General features: G+C 39.3%; 1 protein-coding gene across 1 annotated transcript; it reads right to left on the reverse strand.

The window, feature by feature from the left end:
- Positions 1 to 1,113: 1,113 nt before the first annotated feature.
- hoga1 (4-hydroxy-2-oxoglutarate aldolase 1) lies at positions 1,114 to 24,176 on the reverse strand. The gene is made up of 7 exons (XM_028018712.1): positions 23,715 to 24,176; positions 22,975 to 23,103; positions 19,357 to 19,484; positions 17,812 to 17,946; positions 6,174 to 6,270; positions 2,887 to 3,020; positions 1,114 to 1,385 (listed from the first exon to the last, which is right to left on the reverse strand). The coding sequence occupies exons 1-7, from the start codon at positions 23,911 to 23,913 to the stop codon at positions 1,236 to 1,238; spliced, it is 972 nt and encodes a 323-aa protein (XP_027874513.1). The 5' UTR covers positions 23,914 to 24,176; the 3' UTR covers positions 1,114 to 1,235.
- Positions 24,177 to 25,161: the final 985 nt, after the last annotated feature.

Genomic DNA, 25,161 nt, shown 5'->3' on the forward strand with positions numbered 1-25,161 from the left:
GTTTCTTTTTTTCATAATAAATCCGATTTATTTATTCAGTTATTGCTCACTTTCTTTTCTAAAGAAGTAAATTACAGCAATATTGTCAAAAAGTGTTTTTTTGTTTTTTTTTTCATCCAACCTCCTGTGAGTTGTACAGCAGACAATTTGCAACAAATTACAAGAATCTTTGACTAGTGCGAAAAAATAGTCTGAATATTAGCAGAAAAATTATGCAATTTTACCCAAAAAATGCCTTAAAGTAAGAAAAAAGTTGTTTAATGAAATAAAAGTTTCAAAATCTTGCTATTGATAATTTGATGCTAATATGTCAAGAGAAGTACTACATTTTTTATTATCTCTAAACTTACACATTTTAAATTTGTTATTTTTCATGTTGGAGTTTCATAAAATTATGACTTTATTCTCTTATTTTTTTTCCGGCTCTATTGTCATACAACTGTGTTCTTGCAATACCATGACTTTATTCTTGTAATTAAAAAAATAAATAAATCTTAGACTGGCCCCAACATTCCACCATACAGTTGGTCTGAATTCAAAGTTCAGATAAATCACATAAATCACAAACAAGATGGCCGCCCTGAACTATGAAAACCAATAGGAGTGAATTGATTTTAAAAAATCCTGATTTTCCAAACATTAAATCTTCAAAACCAAAAATTCAATTATAGTGTAAATATCTTAGCATACTTGAAATAAGACAAAATTAACATACAAGTAATTTTTCAGCAAGAAATAGGAGCTTCTTTTAAGTCAATTTTTTTTTAGATTGAAAAAGTAATAGTTATAAGCGAACTATAACTTTTTCATTCAATGTTAAAGGAATCATTGACTAAAATCAAGTTCATATTTCTAGCTGAAAAATGACTAATAAGTTAATTTTGTCTTATTTCAAGTATGCTAAGATATTTAGAAACTAAATCAAAAATATTTGCTGAGATTTAGTGTTTGTGCAGTGTACAGCCTTTGGCACATTTTCCATTTTCAGATACTATAATGTATTGATCAGAGCTCTGTGAGGCGTTCAAAGCCTAACAATGTGCAGTACGTTCCAGAGCCCTGTAAAAGCAAGAAGTTCAATTTTAGGGTTTTCCAATAAAATGGACAAAGATGGTATCTGTGTGATCAAATTTTATTTATTGCCGTTTTGATTCCCACCCAGACTCACACAGATGAAACGTCCACTTGCCCATGCGACGCCCGCCCCATGCACACAGGCTCCGCCCACCTCCCCGTCACAGCCATCCATTGGTGGAGAAGTCCCGCCTCAGCAGCTGAGTCTCTGCTTCTGTGAGCGGCTGTAGAGGAGACCGGCAGGCGCCGCCGTGGTAACCAAACCACTCCATCGCCTGCTTCAGGGCAGGAACTCCCAATTTTCTGGTCACCTAGCAACACGGAGTTTCAGTCAATTTCTACACATCCCCATCATTATATGGACTGCATATGGAAACAGTGGCAGTAAAAAAGAAACATGTGAAGGCCTGATATTTGAAGCGGTGGGAGAGCGAGTCTGCCTGGGCCGTGACAGTTAACACTCCTTAATGAACCTGTTTGTAGCCTTAAGCACACTTAGCAGCCAAATCAGCCGGTCCCAGAGCATCTCTGATCAGAGCTCAGCACACACCTCTGACATTCACCACAGAGCTCAAAACAGTTTTTAACTGAACCCATTCTGTTTTTACTCACTTCTACTGGTGAAGCTCATCACTTAGGAACATGATTTGATAAAATGATGTAATTAAACTTAAAGGTGACCGTTTGTGCTTCTTTGGACTAGTTAGGAAAGATCATTGGTCTATGCAAAACTTGATCATTACATGTTTTGCACAGAAATCGTCCTTAGATAATGAGATTTTAACCTGCTCAGTTCTGACTGCTTTGAGTTCCTTACAGATTGAGCTGTTGTATTGAGTCTTGTCACTTTAAATCCAAATTAGCTGCTGCTGGCCATGCCCCCAAATCAATGTTTACACTCGCGCACAAAAATGGCTGCTAACAGATGCGTAATTATGGAACCGTACATCTTTGAAAAGCAGAAGTAGAGCCTCCTGCACAACCAACAAAAATGCAGCAAGTGGCTTTTGGATGGTAAGTCAACAACAAAACACTTTTTCAGCAGCCATTGTACAGCTTATACAGCAGTAAAACCAGTTGACTAGACGTGGTAGAGCTTCGCTGGGGTTGCTAGGTGACGATGCAGCTCCCGTTTGTGACTTAATCGGGAGGTTTTTGAAACGCCTCATTTTACAGACACCAATAAACATTAAGTTATTTACCATAAATTGACAACAGCTTGTTAGTTTTTTAAAAGCTGTTTTCAGAAATAGTAGAAACCCAAATATATAGCAACAAAACATAAAAAATCCAGATTTTGCACATTTTGTCTGCAGCTCCTCCAGAGTAACAATGGTTTTATTGGCTTTTTTTTTTGTTTGATAAAAAAAATCTTTGAAGCAATGTATAACTATGCACCACTTTGGTTTGGTTTGGTTTATAATATCCCAATAAAATTGACTGAAGTCTGCAGTTGTAGTTTGAAAAATGTAGGGAAGTCCAATGGATACTAAAACACTTGTGCAAGCCACTGTTCGTGATAGAAAATAAACATTAGCAATGTTGTGACATGGCAATCTGTAATAATCAGCAGAACTTTTGAAAATTATTTTCTTGTTGCTGTAAATTCTTACAGTTATTTTACTGTAATAACCTCTTCTTTTCTTGTGGTAAATATTTTGTCATATGTTCTGACAGGAGTGAATATTTCACCCTATAGATTCAGCCTTAAAGTGATAAAATGTGATGAAGCTCAGTCTGACACGGTTTGTGGTGGTGTTGGTGCCGGTTTCCTGAACCGGTGGCTCAAGCAGCGCAGCAGATGGTACTCACGGCTGCGTTGGGTTCGATGAGCCGCTGCTGCAGGACTTTGGCTTCCTCCCAGCGCCCAGACCGACACAGACGCTCCAATTCACACAGCTCCTGGCCCAGAACGTTAGCCAGCGCACACACTCCACCGACAGCACCTACACACACACACACACACACACGCCGACACACACACAGGAACCAGTGAGAGTTCAATATAAAATGCTGTCTGCGCACAACATTTGCTTAAATTTCTATATTCAATTAAGATATAATTAAATGAATTTAATTAAATCAACTGGTCTTTTTGACAACTTGACATTCATAAATTTCAAATTAAAACTTACAAAAATGTCCTGTTAGAGTTTGACAGTAACTTATTGCATTTAATTACAGTTAAAGTAATTAAATGAAACTTTTCTGAAAACATTTACTTTTAGGAGTATTTTTGCTATGCTGTACTTTTTATTTTTACTTGAGTAATTTTATTATGAAGTATCTCTACTCTTACCCGAGTAACAATCCTGGTTTTTCTACCCACTGAATGAAAAACAAACATGTTTTAACCAAAGGGTCACCAGACACACACCTGCAGTTTTTGTTAAAAGTTTCATAAGTTTTTTACTAACAGAAAATGATTGACATTTTTTTGCCTGATTTTGTAATTTTTTGTTACTCAAATTAATTGCTATTATTTGTGTCCTTAAAATAACAAAATTTCCCCTCAACTTTATATTTTGGTCTGTCTGATTATGTCATTATTGATAATTTGATCAGTTACTCAGTACTGGAGTAGACTTTCAAACAAACACTTTTTATTGTCTTAGATGGCTACTTTTACTTAAGTAAAAGTATGTTCAATTAGTGCCATTATTACTTGAGTACAATTTCTAGGACTAAGAGTCTGTTCTTCTTTATGATATCAAATAATGACAGTGATTGGAAAATCCCCGAAAACAAAAACTACACCTTTATTTCTGGAACTAGCCATGCTGACATCAAACTGTAAAAAAACATGTGACGTTCCAAAGGAAGGTTGATTTGATCAAATTAAAAAAGACTTGAAAAAGCTTTGAACTGACAAGTCAGCAAACCAGATCTGGGAAGCCGCTAAGTGCCGCAGCGTGTCAGCAGTTTTCATTTCCCATCAAAGCTGCAAGATTTTTATAAGACCTCAACACACAGTCTGCAACATGATGATCATGAGGATGAACTTGGTAATCAGAGCAGCAACACACACACACACACACACACACACACACCCACATTGACCGCATGGATATATGAACCTGTCTGTGCCAACTTGCTAGCTGTGCTAAACTCTGAGCTATTTGTATAATTTTTTTTGGACTCTGTAGGTTTCCGCAGGATTTAAAAAAAGGTTTCATTTGTGATTGCTGAAACATTTCTGTGAATTGGCTGAATGTTTTTGATCATTATCCAGCTCAAAGACCCAATAATTATCTTTTCCAGTTTACTGAATGTTCGTCCTCTTACGTCTTTCCCTAAAATGTCCTGGGATTTCTCTAACAAGGTTTATTTGTTTATTTAAAGATCAGCATTAATCTCTGAAGGCCATTCTTCCAAACATTACAATAAAAATAATTTAGACATTTTGTTTGTGTCCTTCAGACACAAACAAGATCATATTAAAAGCAAGTCAAATGAACTGCTTCAACGACTTACAAACATTATAAAAATACCTTACCACACACAGATTCAATCATATCAGAACTAAGTTCAGTAATAATTATTAAAGTAATGTGCTATTTAAAACTACTCATTTCATTCATTTGATTGTATAGGGATGTTTACATTTTACATTCCCAGGGTTTGTGGAAGGTAAACAAGCCCACAGCATCACAGATCCTCCACTATGCTTAACAGTGAGGTGCTTCTCCACACTTTCATGCTTTTCTTACGGATGCGAGTGGACTGGAGACGATCCAGAAACAGGAAGTGGACTATTGACCCTTTGCAACTACGTCACTAAATCATTCGAGGCGTCATGATGTGAAGTGAGGGATGGGAGGATTGAACAGAGCGACTGAAATTGTTTCCCAAATTTGTTTTTGTCAGTTTATTCATGGCTTCTACATGTTCGAGTCGAGCTAATTTGTAGCACACCTGGTTGGGGCTCATAGACGGCGGTAGGCTACATGACTGTACCGCACTGTTTCCATGGTTACTAACGGTTACATACCTTCTGCATTCTATGATATTTGATATCTTTTCTAATCATATTTACTTATAAAGTACATGAACGTTAATATTCTTACCTTGTAAAAAGTCGGCAAATCGGCGATAACACTGACAGCTGCCCGCCGTCGCTGCCGTATCTTTCCTCATTAACACTTATAAAATAAAGTTTGGTCTTCACCCTTACCTATTTGTGCAGCCGACCGCGCAGCACCCGGTGACAATTTTAAAAGTGAAATCAACTATAAATAGAAGCGATCATAGGTTAATAGGTTACATGTCTGTTTTCAGATTAACTTTAAAGGAGCGCATTGTTTGTTTTGACAACCGTTATGGAGGAATGGGCGGAGTTCTGGAGAGTGTGACGTCAGGTGTAAAGGGTCAATAGTGCAGTGCATTCTGGGTAATTACAACCAAAAAAATGCGTCTTGCACTACAGGGAGAAATGGCTCTTTTTTTTAACCAGGAACAAAAGAGTAATCCCACAACTGCTAAAATTTGATTTACATTTTGTGAAGTAAGTTGCGCTCAGTGTCTTCTTCAGAGGTTTTTGTGTCGTTTCCTTCAGTGGTTTCTGGTGCAGCGCCACCACAGGCGAGGGGGTGGAATAGGTTTTCCAATTTGGATCGTTTGACTCAGAGACAATGAACAACACCAACTGAACATGTAACAAAAGTTGCAATTTTGGTCCGAAATCAAACCAGGTCTACCGGACTATCAGAGCAATGTTTTCAAATTAAATGCTTGGTTTTTCTAGATTTTCTTGTGGGAAATTTTGCTACTGGAATATAAAAGTTTTATATATTCTTGCCAAAGGTACCAACAAATGTTTCATGCGCATCTGAAAACAGACGCCATGGATGTGTGTTTGTTTGAAATCTAAAACTGTGTTTATCCTGACATCTTCTACGCTGATTGGAGAGAGAAAAAACCCCAGATTAATTAGATTCAATAAGAAATGTCTTCACATGTATGGCTGTAGTGTAAATGCCTCTTGTTACATGAAATCTTAAAACAATTAGATATAGTTATTCACCCGGGCTCTGGTTGAAAGGAAGTACAGCTGATGGTTCCCCGTTGAGGAACAACAGCTCCCCTTTGGGGTTTCTTACCAACACAATAAGCAGCCATCAGAAACCCCGCTGAGCCCGCTAAAACCTGGAAATCCTGCGCCTTGGTTTTGTGAACAATCAGGCCAATCCGTGTGATCTGTGGAAACATGAAAAAAGAAAACGAGAAGAAAAAAGTCAAAAGCAGCGTTTCAACGTCAGTTCCTCCCAGCTGCCAGAGTAAATATCTGCCGGTGTATTTAAATCCCAGGAGAGGTTCCCACCGGGGACTGAGACATGCCTAACATCTCACAGGGTAAACAAATCGCTCAGCAAGAGACAAGCATCATCTCCTCTCAGAGCCAAGGTTTTTTTCTTCTTTTTTGTTTTGGAGGAGGGGATCGTTCAAGATTCAAATCAAAAGGAGGAGGAGAACAAATGGAGGAAAGCAGATCGTTCCCAAGCGAGCCAAAAAAAGAGGATTTAACTTCAAACGGTGGTGAGTAGAGGACTGGAGACGCTCATGAATATCATCTCATGAATATCGGCTCCATGTTTTGTTTTGTCTCTTTCAACTTTCTTTTGTCAATCTACAAACTGAAACCCACAATCCAAGTAAACCTGAAATGTTCAAAGGGAGGCCGCGCGCTCCGCAGGGAAAACCTGCTGAATCCTGCCTCAGCCTCCATTAGCGTTCCCACTGACAGAGTATTTATAACCACAGCCTGTCAGTCACTTTCCTCATATTAGTCATTTAAAACATGCAGGACTGTAATTGATCAGTCAGTCAATCAGGTTACAGGAGCTCCTGCTGGTCGCCTGAAAGCTGGAGCACTCTGGTTCTGCAGATAAAGCTCTAATGGGGAAAATAATACCGCAGGAAGACGACCGTTTCCCCAGGTGTCAGGAAGACTTATTAGCTTTTATTTTCTTTGTAGTCTAATTACTGCTGCTAGCATGTAATGTGCAGCTTAAGGGCCTGAGAAAACATACCTGCTAGATTCATGAATTAAGCATTTATTATGCTGTTCAATTAAAAATGCAGTTTATGTTACACCGAAGCCGAAAGCAGATGTTTTATACGTAGACTTTATCTTGATGGTTTTCTAGAGATAACGAGTTTACTTCCTGTTTTCTAAAGATAATGAGTTTACTTCCTGTTTTCTAGAAATAACGAGTTAACTTCCTGTTTTCTAGAAATAACAAGTTAACTTCCTGTTTTCTAGAAATAACGGGTTAACTTCCTGTTTTCTAGAAATAACGAGTTAACTTCCTGTTTTCTAGAGATAACGGGTTAACTTCCTGTTTTCTAGAAATAACGAGTAAACTTCCTGTTTTCTAGAGATAACGAGTCAACTTCCTGTTTTCTAAAGATAATGAGTTTACTTCCTGTTTTCTAGAAATAACGAGTCAACTTCCTGTTTTCTAAAGATAATGAGTTTACTTCCTGTTTTCTAGAAATAACGAGTTAACTTCCTGTTTTCTAGAAATAACAAGTTAACTTCCTGTTTTCTAGAAATAACGGGTTAACTTCCTGTTTTCTAGAAATAACGAGTTAACTTCCTGTTTTCTAGAGATAACGGGTTAACTTCCTGTTTTCTAGAAATAACGAGTAAACTTCCTGTTTTCTAGAGATAACGAGTCAACTTCCTGTTTTCTAGAAATAACGGGTTAACTTCCTGTTTTCTAGAAATAACGAGTTAACTTCCTGTTTTCTAGAGATAACGGGTTAACTTCCTGTTTTCTAGAAATAACGAGTAAACTTCCTGTTTTCTAGAGATAACGAGTCAACTTCCTGTTTTCTAAAGATAATGAGTTTACTTCCTGTTTTCTAGAAATAACGAGTCAACTTCCTGTTTTCTAAAGATAATGAGTTTACTTCCTGTTTTCTAGAAATAACGAGTTAACTTCCTGTTTTCTAGAAATAACAAGTTAACTTCCTGTTTTCTAGAAATAACGGGTTAACTTCCTGTTTTCTAGAAATAACGAGTTAACTTCCTGTTTTCTAGAGATAACGGGTTAACTTCCTGTTTTCTAGAAATAACGAGTAAACTTCCTGTTTTCTAGAGATAACGAGTCAACTTCCTGTTTTCTAGAAATAACGAGTAAACTTCCTGTTTTCTAGAGATAACGAGTCAACTTCCTGTTTTCTAGAAATAACGGGTTAACTTCCTGTTTTCTAGAAATAACGAGTTAACTTCCTGTTTTCTAGAGATAACGGGTTAACGTCCTGTTTTCTAGAAATAACGAGTAAACTTCCTGTTTTCTAGAGATAACGAGTCAACTTCCTGTTTTCTAAAGATAATGAGTTTACTTCCTGTTTTCTAGAAATAACGAGTTAACTTCCTGTTTTCTAGAAATAACGAGTTAACTTCCTGTTTTCTAGAAATAACGGGTTAACTTCCTGTTTTCTAGAAATAACGAGTTAACTTCCTGTTTTCTAGAGATAACGGGTTAACTTCCTGTTTTCTAGAAATAACGAGTAAACTTCCTGTTTTCTAGAGATAACGAGTCAACTTCCTGTTTTCTAGAAATAACGAGTTAACTTCCTGTTTTCTAGAGATAACGAGTCAACTTCCTGTTTTCTAGAAATAACGGGTTAACTTCCTGTTTTCTAGAGATCATAAGCTATTTTCTCGTTTCAGATAACGGGTTAATTACCTGTTTTCCACATATCCTTTTTGCTACTGGTTTTCTCGAGTTAACGAGTTATTTCCCATTTTCTAGAGATAGAGGTAATTTTCCGTTTGAGATGACTATCGATTTTCCAGTATTCCACAAAAACCTTTTCCCAATGATTTTTTTGAGATAAGTTAATTTCCATGATGGCTTTCTTGTGAAAATCAGTTCCACAATAGCCTGCATTTTAAGGGTAGATTCAAGTTTTACAAACACAACAATATATTTTTTTATAAATTTATAGAGGAATTGATTAAAGTCAAAATCGGCAGGTCAAAGTTTTACAAAAACATTGCATTGCATAGTATTTTCTAGTACACTTGAAATAAGACAAAACTAAGTTACAAGTAACTTTTCAGAATGACAAAGGAGCTTAATTAAAACGTTTTAGTTCCACTGGCAGATTATTGTTTCACTTATTATATGGAAAAATTGTTTTGCTTTAAGAGAAATAATCTGCCAGTAAAACTCTTACTTCTTAACGAATATTAGACAATTATTGATTGAAATACATCTTGATGAAAAGATACTTGTAAGTTAGTTTTGTCTTATTTCAAGTGTCCACTGGCAACTAGACAAAAATACTTGGCAACGTTTTGTGTTTTTGCAGAGTAGGCCAAAAATTGGTCACAAATTTTGAATCTTTTCTCCTGTAATAAAAACAAAACAAACAGGAGAGTCTTGGTGTGCCATTCAGGTGCAGAACAATACAAACCCAATGGGAGCGCTCAGGCAGTTTCATGGTTTGGTTTGGTAAATTGGCACTGAGAAGGACAGACCTGCAACGAAGGAGGAGAAACACAAGTATTGTGTTCTTTTTCACTATAAACACTCCAGCGTTCAAAGAACTTAATCAATAATACCAGAGTAAATACTTATTATGTTGTTTTGTTTACATTTTAGACTGACACTGAACTGACTGTCAAACAGGGAGGCAAGGTTTATTTTGTAGATAGTGTTTCATTTTCCCTTTAAATACATTTATTAGTGCATTTATTGTTGTTATTCATCATTGTAAACATTTAAATGTTTAATCCAAAGAATCCCTAAAAAGAAATTCACACACATTGCTACATCATTTGTGTCATTGAATCTGGGGTTTTGAGGTGTAATATGAATTTTATGCAGGTGTTTTAAGGTATGAATACTGTTTAAAGTTGAAGGTAAAGCGAATTCAAAAGCAATTTCTATTGGAAAGGATACATGAGGGTTTTGATCATTTCACAGAAAGAAAATCTTAAATTCATTGCAAGTATTTTCTTCTCGTTGCCATTTCTACCTTTCTTCCAGGAATACATGCTCAAAAGATAAAAAAAGAAGCAGCAAGTAAAATCATTGTGATTCCTTCAGTGAGACAGTTTTGATTGTCTTGAAAGAGAATAGAGGCTTATTTTGCATTATGTTTTCTTAGAATTACGTTCTGTGGATCTTAGTTTTCAGACCTTGGGTTCATTCACCTACAACATCTGCAGCAGAGGAGAAAAGCAGAAGAAGAAACAGTTCAATATGTCCTAAAGTGTCAGAAGCTTTACTACGGAGAATTAATGTTGGGTTAAATGTTGATCTCTCAGTTCAGACTGAAGTCAGATAGAAAAAAATGGGAGAATGAAAAGGCATGACACCTTGTAAAATGTTTCAGTTTTACTTTATTTTTGTCTTCTTTTCATATATATATATATATATATATGTTTTTACTTTAATAGCAAAAGTCTGAAAAGTGTGGTGTGCATTTGGATTCAATCCTCCTTAGTCTGACACAACAAAATAAAAATGTAGTTCAAACAATTTCCTTTGAAATTACTGTAACTAAAAAGTGAACAGAGTTCACGTGTGTCATTTCAATACATGCCACACTTTTCAGTTCTATATTTATTAAAATGTAGAAAACCAAGTATCAATTTCTTTCCACTTTACATTGATGCACTACTCTGTGTCAGTAAATCAAAGTTTGTGGACATCTTCAGTTCTTTACACCAGCTGAAGATGTTTTCCAGTAATTCTGACTAAAAACAATAAGACAAACAAATTAAAGTAAAGTAAAATTTTAAAGCAAGCAGAGATGGTTGAACATCTGAGGCTGCTGGTTATTATGTTTTGGTTAAAAGTTTTCATAAAAGATGTAGGTTGAGAGATTTAATCTATGCTAAGACCATTTAAAAAAAATAAATAGAAACTGTTATCCAGCAGAACTTATCAGACATTAGGAAATAATTTATGTCTGCTGATCTACATAATCTTTCTGCAACTTTCTTTGTTCTCTGACACCAGAAGTGGGAAGAGTACCCAAAAAATACTCTAGTACAAGTAGCACTACTTTAACATATTTTTACTCAAGTAAAAGTAAAAAAATATTTGGTAAAAGGTCTACTCTAGTACTGAGTAACTAATCAAATTATCAATCATTTAATATTTAAATATCATAATATCAGGTGGATCAAAATATAAAGTTAAGAAGAAATTTTGATATTTTAAGGACCAAAATGGCAATAATTAATTTAAGTGACAAAAAATTAATAAATTAGACCAAAGAAAATGTTTCAAAATCAGTTTCCTTCAATAAAAACTTTATGAAACTTTAACATAAACTGCAGCTGTGTGTCTGTCTGGTGAATTTTTGGTTTAAACATGTTTGTTTTTCATTCAGTGGGTAGAAAATCCAGACATTTGACTCAAGTAAGAGTAGAAATACTTCCTAATGAAATTATAAAAGTAAAAGTAAAAAGTACAGCATCGTAAAAATACTACTAAAAGTATTTTTAAAATTTTTTTACTTACTCAAGTGAATGTAATAGAGTAAATGTAACTACTCACTGCCCGTCTCTACCGGCGTTGTTCTTCCTCACGCTGAACCGTCCTGCTCTGTATTAAAGCAGCGCCACTCTGCCATCTCCCAGCAAGTTCACAAACATGTCATTTCCCAAACCAGAAATCCATTTGCAACTTCTTGCAAACACTCCCCACACGGACAAAAAGGCATGAAGAGCCTGACAAGAGCAAGGCGTTCTTCCTCCTTCCGGCACGCAACCCTGCAATCAGACAGCATCAGAGAGCTGGATGCACTTTGGTTTCAGGCTCTTCAGCCGTCACGACTCCTTCAAACGTGAAGAAGCTGCTGACAATCAGTCCGTCTTTTCATAAACACAACAGCAAATTGCTCATTTTTAAACAGGAAGACGATTCAAACCCGTCTGTTTGGTCCTTGGCCAGTTAGTTCCAGAGTTCATGCCCACTTGTTGCATCATGTCTTCCTGCTTCTAGTTTAAACAAGCTGTTTTATACCATGTAACAGCAGTGAATTTCTTTTGGTAGTGGGGAAATATTTGATGATAAAAAGACTCTGAATTTACCTGTTAAAATACAAGGATAATGTAATGTAAACAATATTTTGAATATACTTCTTTAGCAAACAAAGGAAGTTTGATTTGTTCTACTAAACTGCATACAGTAGCTTCAAATTCAAAAACACTTTATTGATCCCAAAGGTGAATTAAATGTAACTCATTGATTCAGATTCTTCAGAAGAGTTATTGTAGATAGTGATGACTGTTGGCAGGAAAGATCTCCCGTAGTGGTCTGTGTTACAGCAAATGTGAAGAAACCTCTGACTGAAAATATTCTGTCTTCTCATAAACAGGATGGACAGGATTGTCCATAATTTTCTTGATTTTATGAAGAATGCTGCATTTTATCATATTTTAAAATTTATTGGGCTGCCACCTTATCGTGGTGGAGGGGTTTGAGTGCCCCAATGATCCTAGGAGCTATGCTGTCTGGGGCTTCATGCCCCTGGTAGGGTCACCCAAGGCAGACAGGTCCTAGGTGAGGGACCAGACAAAGTGCAGCCCGAAGACCCCAATGATGAAGGAAAACCTTGGACTTGGTGTTCCCTCGCCCGGACGCGGGTCACCGGGGCCCCACTCTGGAGCCAGGCCTGGAGGGGGGGCACGATGGCGAGCGTCTGGTGGCCGGGCTTTTACCCATGGAGCCCGGCCGGGCTCAGCCCGAAGAGGAAACATGGGCCCCCCCTCCCATGGGCCCACCACCCGTGGGAGGGGCCAAAGGGGTCGGGTGCACTGTGTGATGGGTGGCGGCCAAGGGAGGGGACCCTGGCGGTCCGATCCTCGGTTGCAGAAACTGGCTCTTGGGACGTGGAATGTCACCTCTCTGGTGGGGAAGGAGCCGGAGCTAGTGCGTGAGGTCGAGAGGTTCCGGCTAGAAATAGTCGGTCTCACCTCGACGCATGGCTCTGGTTCTGGAACCAGTCTCCTTGAGAGGGGCTGGACATACTTCCACTCTGGAGTTGCCCAGGGAGAGAGACGTCGGGCAGGAGTGGGCATACTTGTTGCTCCCCATCTCGGCGCCTGTACGTTGGGGTTTACCCCGGTGAACGAGAGGGTAGCATCCCTCCGCCTACGGGTGGGGGGACGGGTTCTGACTGTCGTTTGTGCTTACGGGCCGAACGACAGTTCAGATTACCCACCCTTTTTGGAGTCCTTAGAGGGGGTACTGGAGAGTGCTCCTCCTGGGGACTCCCTTGTTCTGCTGGGGGACTTCAACGCTCACGTGGGCAACGACAGTGAGACCTGGAGGGGCGTGGTTGGGAGGAACGGCCCACCCGACCTGAACTCGAGCGGTGTTCTGTTGCTGGACTTCTGTGCTCGCCATGGATTGTCCATAACGAACACCATGTTCAAGCATAAGGGTGTCCATATGTGCACTTGGCACCGGGACACCCTAGGCCGCAGTTCGATGATCGACTTTGTCATCGTTTCATCGGATCTGCGGCCGTATGTCTTGGACACTCGGGTGAAGAGAGGTGCGGAGCTGTCCACTGACCACTACCTGGTGGTGAGTTGGCTCCGGTGGTGGGGGCGAAAGCCGGTCAGACCTGGCAGGCCCAAACGTGTTGTGAGGGTCTGCTGGGAACGTCTGGCGGAATCCCCTGTGAGACGGAGCTTTAACTCCCATCTCCGGCAAAACTTCGAACACGTCCCGGGGGAGGTGGGGGACATGGAGTCTGAGTGGACCGTGTTCCGTGCCTCCATTGTCGAGGCGGCCGATCGGAGCTGTGGCCGCAAGGTTGTCGGTGCCTGTCGCGGCGGCAACCCTCGAACCCGTTGGTGGACACCTCCGGTGAGGGATGCCGTCAGGCTGAAGAAGGAGTCCTATCGAGCCTTTTTGGCCTGTGGGACTCCGGAAGCAGCTGATGGGTACCGGCGGGCGAAGCGGCATGCGGCTCGGGCGGTTGCTGAGGCAAAAACTCGGGCGTGGGAGGAGTTTGGAGAGGCCATGGAGAAAGACTTCCGCACGGCTTCGAGGCGATTCTGGTCCACCATCCGGCGTCTCAGGGGGGGGAAGCGGTGCAGCACCAACACTGTTTATAGTGGGGATGGTGTGCTGCTGACCTCTACTCGGGACGTTGTGGGCCGGTGGGCAGAGTACTTCGAAGACCTCCTCAATCCCACCAACATGCCTTCCACTGAGGAAGCAGAGCCTGGGGACTCTGGGTTGGGCTCTCCAATCTCTGGGGGCGAGGTTGCCGAGGTGGTTAAAAAGCTCCTCGGTGGCAGGGCCCCGGGGGTGGATGAGATCCGCCCGGAGTTCCTTAAGGCTCTGGATGTTGTAGGGTTGTGTTGGTTGACGCGACTCTGCAATATCGCATGAACATCGGGGGCAGTTCCCCTGGATTGGCAGACTGGGGTGGTGGTCCCCCTGTTCAAAAAGGGGGACCGGAGGGTGTGCTCCAATTATAGAGGGGTCACACTCTTAAGCCTCCCTGGCAAGGTCTATTCAGGGGTCCTGGAGAGGAGGGTCCGTCGGATAGTCGAACCTCGGATTCAGGAAGAGCAGTGTGGTTTTCGTCCTGGTCGTGGAACACTGGACCAGCTCTACACCCTCAGCAGGGTCCTGGAGGGTGCATGGGAGTTCGCCCAACCAGTCTACATGTGTTTTGTGGACTTGGAGAAGGCGTTCGACCGTGTCCCTCGGGGAGCCCTGTGGGGGGTTCTCTGGGAGTATGGGGTACCGGGCCCTTTGATACGGGCTGTCAGGTCCCTGTATGACCGGTGTCAGAGTCTGGTCCGCATTGCCGGCAGTAAGTCGGGCTCGTTTCCGGTGAGAGTTGGACTCCGCCAGGGCTGCCCTTTGTCACCGATTCTGTTCATCACTTTCATGGACAGAATTTCTAGGCGCAGCCAAGGTGTTGAGGGGATCCGATTTGGTGGCCTTAGGATCTCATCTCTGCTTTTCGCAGACGATGTGGTCCTTTTGGCTTCATCAGATCGTGATCTGCAGCTCTCGCTGGATCGGTTCGCAGCCGAGTGTGAAGCGGCCGGGATGGGGATCAGTGCCTCCAAATCCGAGGCCATGGTCTTGAGCCGGAAAAGGGTAGAGTGCCTTCTCCGGGTCAGGGGGGGTGTCCTGCCCCAAGTGGAGGAGTTTAAGTATCTCGGGATCTTGTTCACGAATGGGGGAAGAAGGGAGCGGGAGATCGACAGGCGGATTGGCGCAGCGTCTGCTGTCAAGCGGGCGCTGTACCGGTCCGTCGTGGTGAAGAGAGAGCTGAGCCAAAAAGCGAAGCTCTCGATTTACCGGTCGATCTACGTTCCCACCCTCATCTATGGTCATGAGCTTTGGGTCATGACCGAAAGAACGAGATCGCGGATACAAGCGGCCGAAATGGGTTTTCTCCGTAGGGTGGCTGGGCTCTCCCTTAGAGATAGGGTGAGAAGCTCAGTCATCCGGGAGGGACTCAGAGTAGAGCCGCTGCTCCTTCACATCGAGAGGAGCCAGTTGAGGTGGCTTGGGCATCTGGTCAGGATGCCTCCTGGACGCCTCCCTGGTGAGGTGTTCCGGGCACGTCCCACCGGGAGGAGGCCCCGGGGAAGACCCAGGACACGCTGGAGGGACTATGTCTCTCGGCTGGCCTGGGAACGCCTCGGGATTCCCCCGGAGGAGCTAGCAGAAGTGGCTGGGGAGAGGGAAGTCTGGGCCTCCCTTCTGAAGCTGCTACCCCCGCGACCCGACCTCGGATAAGCGGAAGAAGATGGATGGATGGATGGATCAGTAATTTATAGGTGTACATTGATGAGGAGTTGATAATTTTTCTGATGATGCACAAGTGCTGGTCAAAAAATTAAATATCATGAAAAAGTTGATTTAACTCAGTAATTCCTTCAAAAAGTAAAATTTGTACGTTATATTCATTCGTTACATACAGATTAACGTTCATATACTTTACAAGAAAGCATAATTAGAAAGGTATTAAATATCACATTATGGAGAAGGTGTGCCCTGCGACAGACTGGCGACCTGTCCAGGGTGTACCCCGCCTCCCGCCTGGAACGTAGCTGGAGATAGGCACCAGCAACCCTCCCGACCCCATTAGGGACAAGGGTGAACAGAAAATGGATGGATGGATGGATGGATGGAGAAGGTGCATGTCTAACCGTTGGTAACCATGGAAACAGTGCCACGCCGTCATGTAGCATAGCATGTATGGAAAAAACTGGTTAGCATCTCGTCTTCTGTACGTTTTTAATCCCGCTCCGGTGTAAAGGGAAACGCTGTTTATGACATAGTGACATAAATCATGTGGTGTGAATTCAGGCAAAGTCTGTAATTTGATCAACACGTCAGGATGGAGGAAATACGGGTCGGTTTCTAAGCTAGCTGTTTCAGGCTTCTGTGAATACCGCCGTCTATGAGCCCCAACCAGGTGTGCTACAAATTAGCTCGACTCGAACAAGTAGAAGCCATGAATAAACTGACAAAAACAAATTTGGGAAACAATTTCAGTCGCTCAGTTCAATCCTCCCATCCCTCACTTCACATCATGGCGCCTCGAATGATTTAGTGACGTCGTTGCAAAGGGTCAATAGCTGAATAAAACCTATTTAACGTCGACGGTGTTGATATAATGAATACTAAGCATCAAATCTCGTTCATTAATTTTGCTCTCTTTTCATTAAAGGGAAATAAACTGGTTAACTTTCATGGTTTCTTGTTTTGTGTAACATAAGCGTGTCAGTTTGTACTGTAAGAAAAACTAAGGCTAGGTGAGGAAAAGATGCTTTATGAAGTTCATTTTGTTTAAATCTGGAAATTAAGTGGATAAGCAAAGGAACAGGAGAAAAAGTGTCTGCAGGTGAAAGGTCAAACCTAAAGGTTAGTTCAAGTTAAAGTGTGATACAACATTTGACCTTGTGTGATGAATAAATGTTATCTTCACTGTAAAGATCAAGTGTGATAACTTTTTCCATCCAGCTTCACTGAAAGCCTCTGCGGTCCTGCACCTCCGTCCATTCATGTGCACATAATTACTTCTTTCAATTCAGTCTTAAAAAACATCGGCCAGCTATTGAATTTAAAAAGTAAGAATCTATACAAAGTCTGAGATATTTAAATTTCTGGGACGCTGAACTGATAAGTAAAATACTGTGCATTCACTCAAACAGAAAGAAAACACAAAGCAACCTTTGCAACCTTTCTCCAACTTTGAAGCAATTGTAATTCTGTTTTAGAGCCAACGTTGAAATCTGGTCTATTCAGCTCCTATTAAACAAAGCGGATTGGTCAAAATTCAGACGGGTTGCAGTGACTGGTCAGAAAAAATCCAAATGGTTACGGTGATTGGTCAGATTTGAGGAAAACTCACAATGACTGATGCAAACTGGGAAAAATGTGTGAATGATGAGTAAATTTGCATTAATAGATCGCAACATTGTGACTTCCTGAAGGGACGGATTGTTGCTCACTGGGTCGAGTCCCATCACTGCAGCAGCAGATGTACGTTCAGTCAGAATGAAAATGGTGTTTTTGTTTGCGTGTTTTATGATCATTCCTGCTGAATGACATTTTGATGTTTCCTGAAAATGAGAACTTGTTTCCAATCAACTTATGTGGTAAAATAAAGATCAAACAAAATGTAAAAAATAAAAACAACAACAAAAAACCCCAAAGATGACCAGAATTTCCTCCTGAAAAACTAAACTAAAATTTAAAAAAAGTATCCTCAGCTTACGTCTCCTCTGCTGTCCTTGAGGCCCAGGATGTTTGGGTGCTGAGACAGCGCCACCACAGCGTCCACCGGCAGGTCCAGGCCCGTGTTGGCCGGGACGCTGTACAGAACCACTGGCACCGGGCTGCTGTCTGCCACCTGCAGGCCGGAGGAGGAATGACATGTCTAAACCTGAGAGCTTTACTTTATTCTCTCAACATGATTTCACTCCTAGTCAACATTTGGTTAACTATTCCAATAAAACTCTTTTGACCCCAATGTATAATGTTAATTATTAAAACTGTAAATTTGGTTTTAAGTAAAATAGAAAAACAAGCCAATTTTTTTTTCATTTTCTGAAAGCATAACAGGCCTTGAACAAATTAATATATTTTAAAAGCTAAAATGTATGAACTCGGTTCTGCTTTTAATGTTTCTGTTGCAAAAGTTTTTAATATGTCCGCAACATTCAGCGTCACACATTTATTTAAAAAAATATCTCCGGGTTTTTTAAGGTTTTATAGCGCCACCAACTGGACTTAGCCTGACAAATCACTGATAAGGCATAACATTATGACCACCTGGTCTGAGAATACACATCCCCACAAGCTTCAAATCTCAATGCAGTGCGTATTCTAACATAATTTTGTATCTGAAACAGGATTATCTCCAGAGATTAAACCCCTTAAAGGCGACCTATTATGTAAAATTCACAATTTGTACACATTTATACTTCTATTTGGATCTCAACTTCTTCTAAAAACAGCCAAAGCACTTAAAAAAAAAAAGAAAACACCTAGATGTTTTTTGGGAATATGATCATGTTTATTGATTTTCTGAAGATGACCCTTTTTAAAAATTATCAGAATGTAACATTACAAATCAGCAGGCACTGCGTTACCTAGCAACGCCAGTGAAGCCCAGCCTGTTACCTAGCAACCCCAGCAGAGCTCCAGCACGTTTGGTCAGCTGGTTTAACCTCTGCATGTGCTGTACAATGGCTGCTGGAAAAAGACAAATGTTTCATTGTTGACTTACCATCCAGAAACCATTTGCTGCATTCTTGCTTATTGTGCAGGAGGCTCTACTTCTACTTTTCAAAGATGTACGGTTGTAGAATTGAACATTTGCTTGCAGCCATTTTTACACATTAGTGTAAACATTGAGCTTATTTGAATTTAAAGTGACAGGAGGCCTTAAAACAGCTCAAAATAGGCAGAACTGAGCAGAGTTGTGGAAAAATGTAATGAACATATTTTGATCTATCCTAACCTGTTCAGGAAAGCGTAATAAGTCACCTTTAACATGTCTATTTTTTATGTAATGCTTAAAATTTAGTCTAATTGCTTAATATTTAATCATTTAATTAAATTCCAATTATCTCTCTATCTCATCTGGCCAACAAAATTGGAGCTTTACTCACTGATATCATGCACTCACCCAAATTTCCTCTTTCTGGCAAACTTCCAGAGGCATAATATTCACTTCTAGTCTATTACTCAATGAGGTACGAATCAATCTTATGTCAGAAGTCCTGATTACGTTTCTGCAGTAAAAGTGCCAGCTAACCTTTGTGAAGTGATGAATGAGCGCCCAGATGTCCATCTTGCCCTTGTAGAAGCACGGGTTCACCACGAGGACGGCGTCCGCTCCGACTGCCGCCATCTTGGCTGTGAGCTGGACGGTGGCTCTGGTGGCTGGATGGAAAAAACACAGAAATAATACAACAGAGTCAGTGGCAGAGGTGGGCAGAGTGCCCCAAAAAACTTTTACTATAGTAAAAGTAGCACTACAACATATTTTTACTGAAGTAAGAGAAGAAAGTAGCCGTCCAAGAAATTACTCGAGTAAGAGTAAAGAAGTATTTGGTAAAAAGTTTACTCAAGTTCTGAGTGACTGATCAAATTATCAATTAATATTAAAAAATTTAATAATTTGACAGACCAATACATAAAGTTAAGTTTAGCATATTTTGGCATTTTAAGGTAAAAATAATAATTCATATAAGAAACAAAAAATAACAAAATCAGACAAAAGAAAAAAAATCCCAAATCAGTTTCTTTCAATTAAAAACGTATTAAACTTTAATAAAAACTGCAGGTGTGTGTTTGTTTCTGGGGAGTTTTGGGTTAAAACATGTTTGCTTTTCATTCAGTGGGTAGAAAATTCAGAAAATTTACTCACGTAAGAGTAGAAATACTTTGTAATAAAAATTCTCAAGTAAAAATAAAAAGTACAGTGTAGTAAAAATAACCTAAAAGTATTTTTTTTTTCAAAATACTTACTCAAGTAAATGCAATTGAGTAAATGTAACTAGTTACTATCCAACTCTGGTTGTTGCTGAAGGATATTCAGTCTATAAGGTTCAAAAACCTTCGGATATAACGTCACAAATCAGCAGGAACTGAGTTACCTAGCAACCCCAGTGAAGCCTGGCCGTTACCTAGCAACGGGCCTGGCTTCAAACACGGTCAAAGCTAAGCCACGAAAACACCTTCATCGTCTTTCATGGATGGTCAAAATTCCTCACAGAACAAAATTCACATTTTGCAACTTTTCTAAAAGACTAAAAACAAAACGAAACTAAAAGCTCTGCAGCGGGGAAACGTTTCCCCTCAACAAGGTAAGAAACTCAGTGAAAATTATTTTAAAACCTTGGTAAGAGTTTATGCTGCTGCTGCAAAGCATGGCACAACCAGTCATTAGGGGTAAATTAATGCCTAATAGAGCAAGGTTGGCTTTTTGTCCTACATAAAATCACCTAAAAGCTGTAAACTGTAAATGTTATATTTACTCAAGCTATCTTTATATGATATTAAAATGTGTTTGATGATCTGAAACATTTAAGTGTGGCAAGAACAGAAAAAAAAGATAAATGCTTAATTAGCTTTTACCTACAAATTAAAGAAAGAAATTTGGATTTCATCAGTTCAGTTTGAGCTAAAGGTGAGAAAACATTTTAAGGTTTCAGACTCTAAATACGATTCATCGTTTCCCATCAGTGAGTCTTTGATTCCAGAGGATGCTATTTGGGTACTGGTGAATTATTAATACAAATATTAATATATCCCTTTTTGAGTTATTTAAGCACAACAAAATCTAATGTGCGTCTTAAACGCATCATGAAGATTTTAAAAAGTGTAAAAAGCTGTTCAGAAGCACAGAAATGTCAAAATATGAAAATCTTGTGCAATTTAAACTTCCTGTTCTTCTCACACGATTCCATAATCACACAATTTCCTTTCAATTTAACTGAAACACTAAAGCTTTAAATAAAAACATGTCTGATTAAAAATGAACAAAATATGTCTTATTGTAATTGTTCTTAATTACTGACCCTCTGTGACTCCAAAGATTGGATGTAACCGAACCAATAATTAACGTCATCAAGAGTTTATGCTGTTTTTGAAAGGATAAAACATTTGCATGTTTCATTTGAACATCTGTGAGGGCGTTTGTGGTAAAAACTGAAAAGCATTTTAAAACTTAAGAAAAGCCTTTTCCTAATGAGATCAACCTAACCGTAAAAAAATTTTTTCACTCTTAAATTAAACTGTAATATGTTTGAAAATGAGAAAAAAACTTTTAAAAGTTGAAAAGTTTGGAATAAAAGCCTGAACATAAACAGAACATGTAAAAAAATGCACATTGTTTTTACTTTGCAGTCAAATTTTTTTCTCTAATTAAAGTCGAACATTAATTTACTAATTATTCAAAACGCTGGATGGAGAGAGTTTGTTTCTTATGTCTTATAATAGAATCTAAATCTAATTGTTTTTAATTATTATTCTGGATGTACAAAGCATTCTGTGAAAAGGAGAGAAACTTCATGATTTGATTATGATTCAGAAAGCAACAACTTGATAAAAAATGTATTGTAAATGTATTATTTCCTCACTCAGCCACTCTGTCACACACATGCAAACATAAACTAAATTAGCGAAACGAAAACAGACTAAATATGAAACAAAACTGCCAAAAAGAAAGAATATAATATTTAATGAATCTATCCATCCATATGAAGAAAATACTTGTGTTTCTGCATTTAATGACCTTCCAAGCAGCCGACCTTGTTTTCACAGGTAAATAAATAAAGAGATTTCTGCCATTCCTGATACGATTTTATAATTCATATTTACACCTGTCTTACTCTAAGGTGGAGCACATTAGCTGCCACACAGTTACAGCACATTTAGTTAATTAAAAAAGCAGTAGATTTCGTTGCACAAAAACCATAAAGCATTACCCAAAAGGCGCCGCACACACAGGGAGGAAATGTGTTACTATTTCAGATCATTTCAGACTTAAATCCACATTGAAACTCAGTTTAAAGGCACTGAAATAAAACTTCACAGTGCTAAAAATCAAATAACCAACACACATGATAATGTCACAGCCATTTCGCCAAACAAGCATATTTAGAGGCAGAGGATAATTTTGGGATCAGGTCATTGCTGCAACATTTAAGTACCAAAATAATAATAATAAAAAAGACTCAATTTAGTTGTTTTTTTTTAATCTACAGTCAGAGGAATCATATAAAATAGTCATATATACCAGGCAATAAATGATAGAAAACTGTAAAAAAAACAGCAACAGAAGAAAATATTGGGCAACATTGACATTCCCCAGAACTTGGACATCATCGAGAATATATGGAAAGCAATTCCTGGCAAATGTTGCCTTGCTGGTTGATCGTTGCCTTGTTTCATTTTCCTCCTAAAATATTTATTTCATACATGTTATATAGTCCCATTAAAGGGGCAGCAAGGTCTGAAATGATTTCTATTCACTTTATTATCATTATTATTATTATTTTGACATGGGTGTGACGGCTTTATGCTACAGTAACAAATGATTAGAAAATGTTGTTACTGGGTCACCGGTTAATTAAAGCTGCCTGTCTGCATTCCCTCTGCTACTGTAGAAAAATTACAAAACTTTATCTGTTACATTTTATGCTATTTACCAGGAATTAAAAATGAGATTAAACGTAACAACCACATTTCTTAAAATGAACATTTTTCATAAATCCTTCACTATTCCAAGTAAATCAGAGATTGATCAAATGCAGATTTTGAAGGGTTTTTTTCTTGTTGTATTTAACGCATCTGAAAAGCGTCTGTTTATTGTTAATGTGTGTATTTATGTCTATTAAATGTCTAAACAGAGTCCAATCCCACCTACATTCACAGCCTGATCCAGCCAGCAGCAGCTTCCCCAGTGGCAGGGATCGTCTGACCTCCTTCACCACCTCCACTCGCTCCTCCTCCGTCAGGTAGGGATACTCACCGTTGGAGCCTTGAACCACCAGACCTGCAGCAACAAAAACTCTTTCAGCGTTAAGCTGGGATTCACACAATGACATCTGAGTCACATTTAGTTGTGTCTACTATCTTCTACTCTTTAAGTCAAATAAAATGAGCAAGTTTTAGATTTTATTAATTTTGTCAAACCTCCAAGAGTTGAATAAACTGGAGTTTTTAGGTTAAAGGCATTCTGATTCTAATTCTAATTTGCATCGTTTTTGTTTTGTTATATTTCTAAATCTGGGCTATTGTTTTATCTATATGTGTTTTTACTATTGCACATTAAATAAATAAAAACTAATTAACTGACAAAAATAGGTTTAGGGTTTGTGAAAATGTTACTGAGATTACGAACAATTTCCTGCACAATAAAACGTAGTACCAACTCAAGAACGGTAGGGGGCGACAGACAAGAGTTTGTGTGTTTCTTTAACGTTGAACTTTGTCTCATTTTTAGGGTAGAAAACAAACAAACTTATTGCAATACTAAAAAACAACATGTATTTAATGCAGACTTCCTGATCCAGTGTTTAACATGTGAAGGATCATTATTGAAGCATTGCGTATGTTGCGGTTCGGTTCGGTTTATCTGAGCTGACTGTGAAGCTGAGCTCCAACCTTTAAAGGGTATCTTGTCATATTTCTGCAGGTTCTCCTCCAGCTTCTGGTAGTCTACGTCCTCCTTGGCGGTGAACGGAGTGGCAATAGGGGGGTAAATGCCGCTGAGATCCAGCCTGGCGGCGCCCACGTGGCTCGCGTTTCGTCTCCACGGTCGGTACCGGACGCCACAGCGTGTCCAGACCCGGACACAGAGCATGCTGAGGCGGTCAGAGAGGCTCGATCCGCCCGGTATCTGTGCAGCTGCTGCAACCAACAATCCTTATCCAGCCCAGTTAATCACTAACTGTCCTTTAAACATTAGTCAGATTCAGGTTGGAACAGCTTTCAAACCCACAAGAAGCCACTCAACTTAAAAAAAAATAAATTGGAGCCGTTTCGCTGCAGAGGTCATGTGACAGAGATTACCTTTGCACTAAAAGCAACCTGCTTACTTAAAACTACCGCCAACACTTTAAAGATTACATTTCTGCATATTAATGCATATTAATGCTCGTCCATGTAGACAAAGCGCCCCCTACTGACGGGTTTGGCAATGAACCAAAACTGACTTCAGCCTGCAGTCACACATTTCTAGGGGCAAAGAGGCATTTTTATTTATTTTTATCCTCAGTTTAGCTAAATTAAAATGGTGAAGACTTTTGGAAATTTTTTTGTTGATGAAATACATTATATATAATAAATTTTTTTAAAAATAGATAGATAGATAGATAGATAGATAGATAGATAGATAGATAGATAGATAGATAGATAGATAGATAGATAGATAGAAAGTCTTATAATGTAAAAATGAATAATTGTATTTTTATGGTTAAGTTTGTAAACAATGACAAAATACATAACATTTTTGAGAAAGAAAAACAGGAGGATGGATATGTTTTCTTCTCTGAGATGTTCAGACAACAAACTTCATATTTGTAGGCTGAAAATGTTCTGCATTTTAATCTTTACACTGCAAACTCCTATTTCAGAAAACAATAAGGGCCCGTTTTGAGTTTAGAAACAAAGCAACCTATTTTTCAAAGTCTTTGTCTGAAAATCTTTGACGGATTCCCCGTCGTGCAGACAAAGAAGCGTAGAAAGAATAAAAATAGTGACAGGAACATTAACGTCCAATTGAACTTTGATTGGCAGGCAGAAAAACTGGGCCATTGCTAATTTACGAAATTACATATAAATTAAATCCTCCCCTAATTACTCCGTTAGTACAGGTGACCCATTTAATGAGCAAAAACATAACCTGGGCTCTGCTTGGAGAAGCGCCGGTAGCCTTTGCGCTACTGCCACCGTGTGGACAAACTTTGAAACATATTTAGTTAATTAAAAAATCAGTAGATTTCCTGAAGTTTGTGCCAGTAATTTGATTGTTCACCGTGGCTCTCACCTCATGCTAGCTCTGTCTTGTCCCATGGATGCAACTTATCCATTTCTGCTCATGAATTTAACA

Source organism: Xiphophorus couchianus, chromosome 5 (genome assembly GCF_001444195.1).
Source record: "Xiphophorus couchianus chromosome 5, X_couchianus-1.0, whole genome shotgun sequence".
In the NCBI taxonomy this organism is placed as follows: domain Eukaryota; kingdom Metazoa; phylum Chordata; class Actinopteri; order Cyprinodontiformes; family Poeciliidae; genus Xiphophorus; species Xiphophorus couchianus.

Bases quoted from the DNA above. Each gene is read 5' to 3' on its own strand.
- hoga1 (XM_028018712.1), bottom strand. From the start codon at position 23,913: ATGCTCTGTGTCCGGGTCTGGACACGCTGTGGCGTCCGGTACCGACCG. The intron at 17,947-19,356 runs GTTAGCTGGCAC...TCCGGCCTGCAG, and splicing joins TCATTCATCACTTCACAAAG to GTGGCAGACAGCAGCCCGGT. The intron at 1,386-2,886 runs GTGAGTACCATC...CCGTGTTGCTAG, and splicing joins TCATCGAACCCAACGCAGCC to GTGACCAGAAAATTGGGAGT.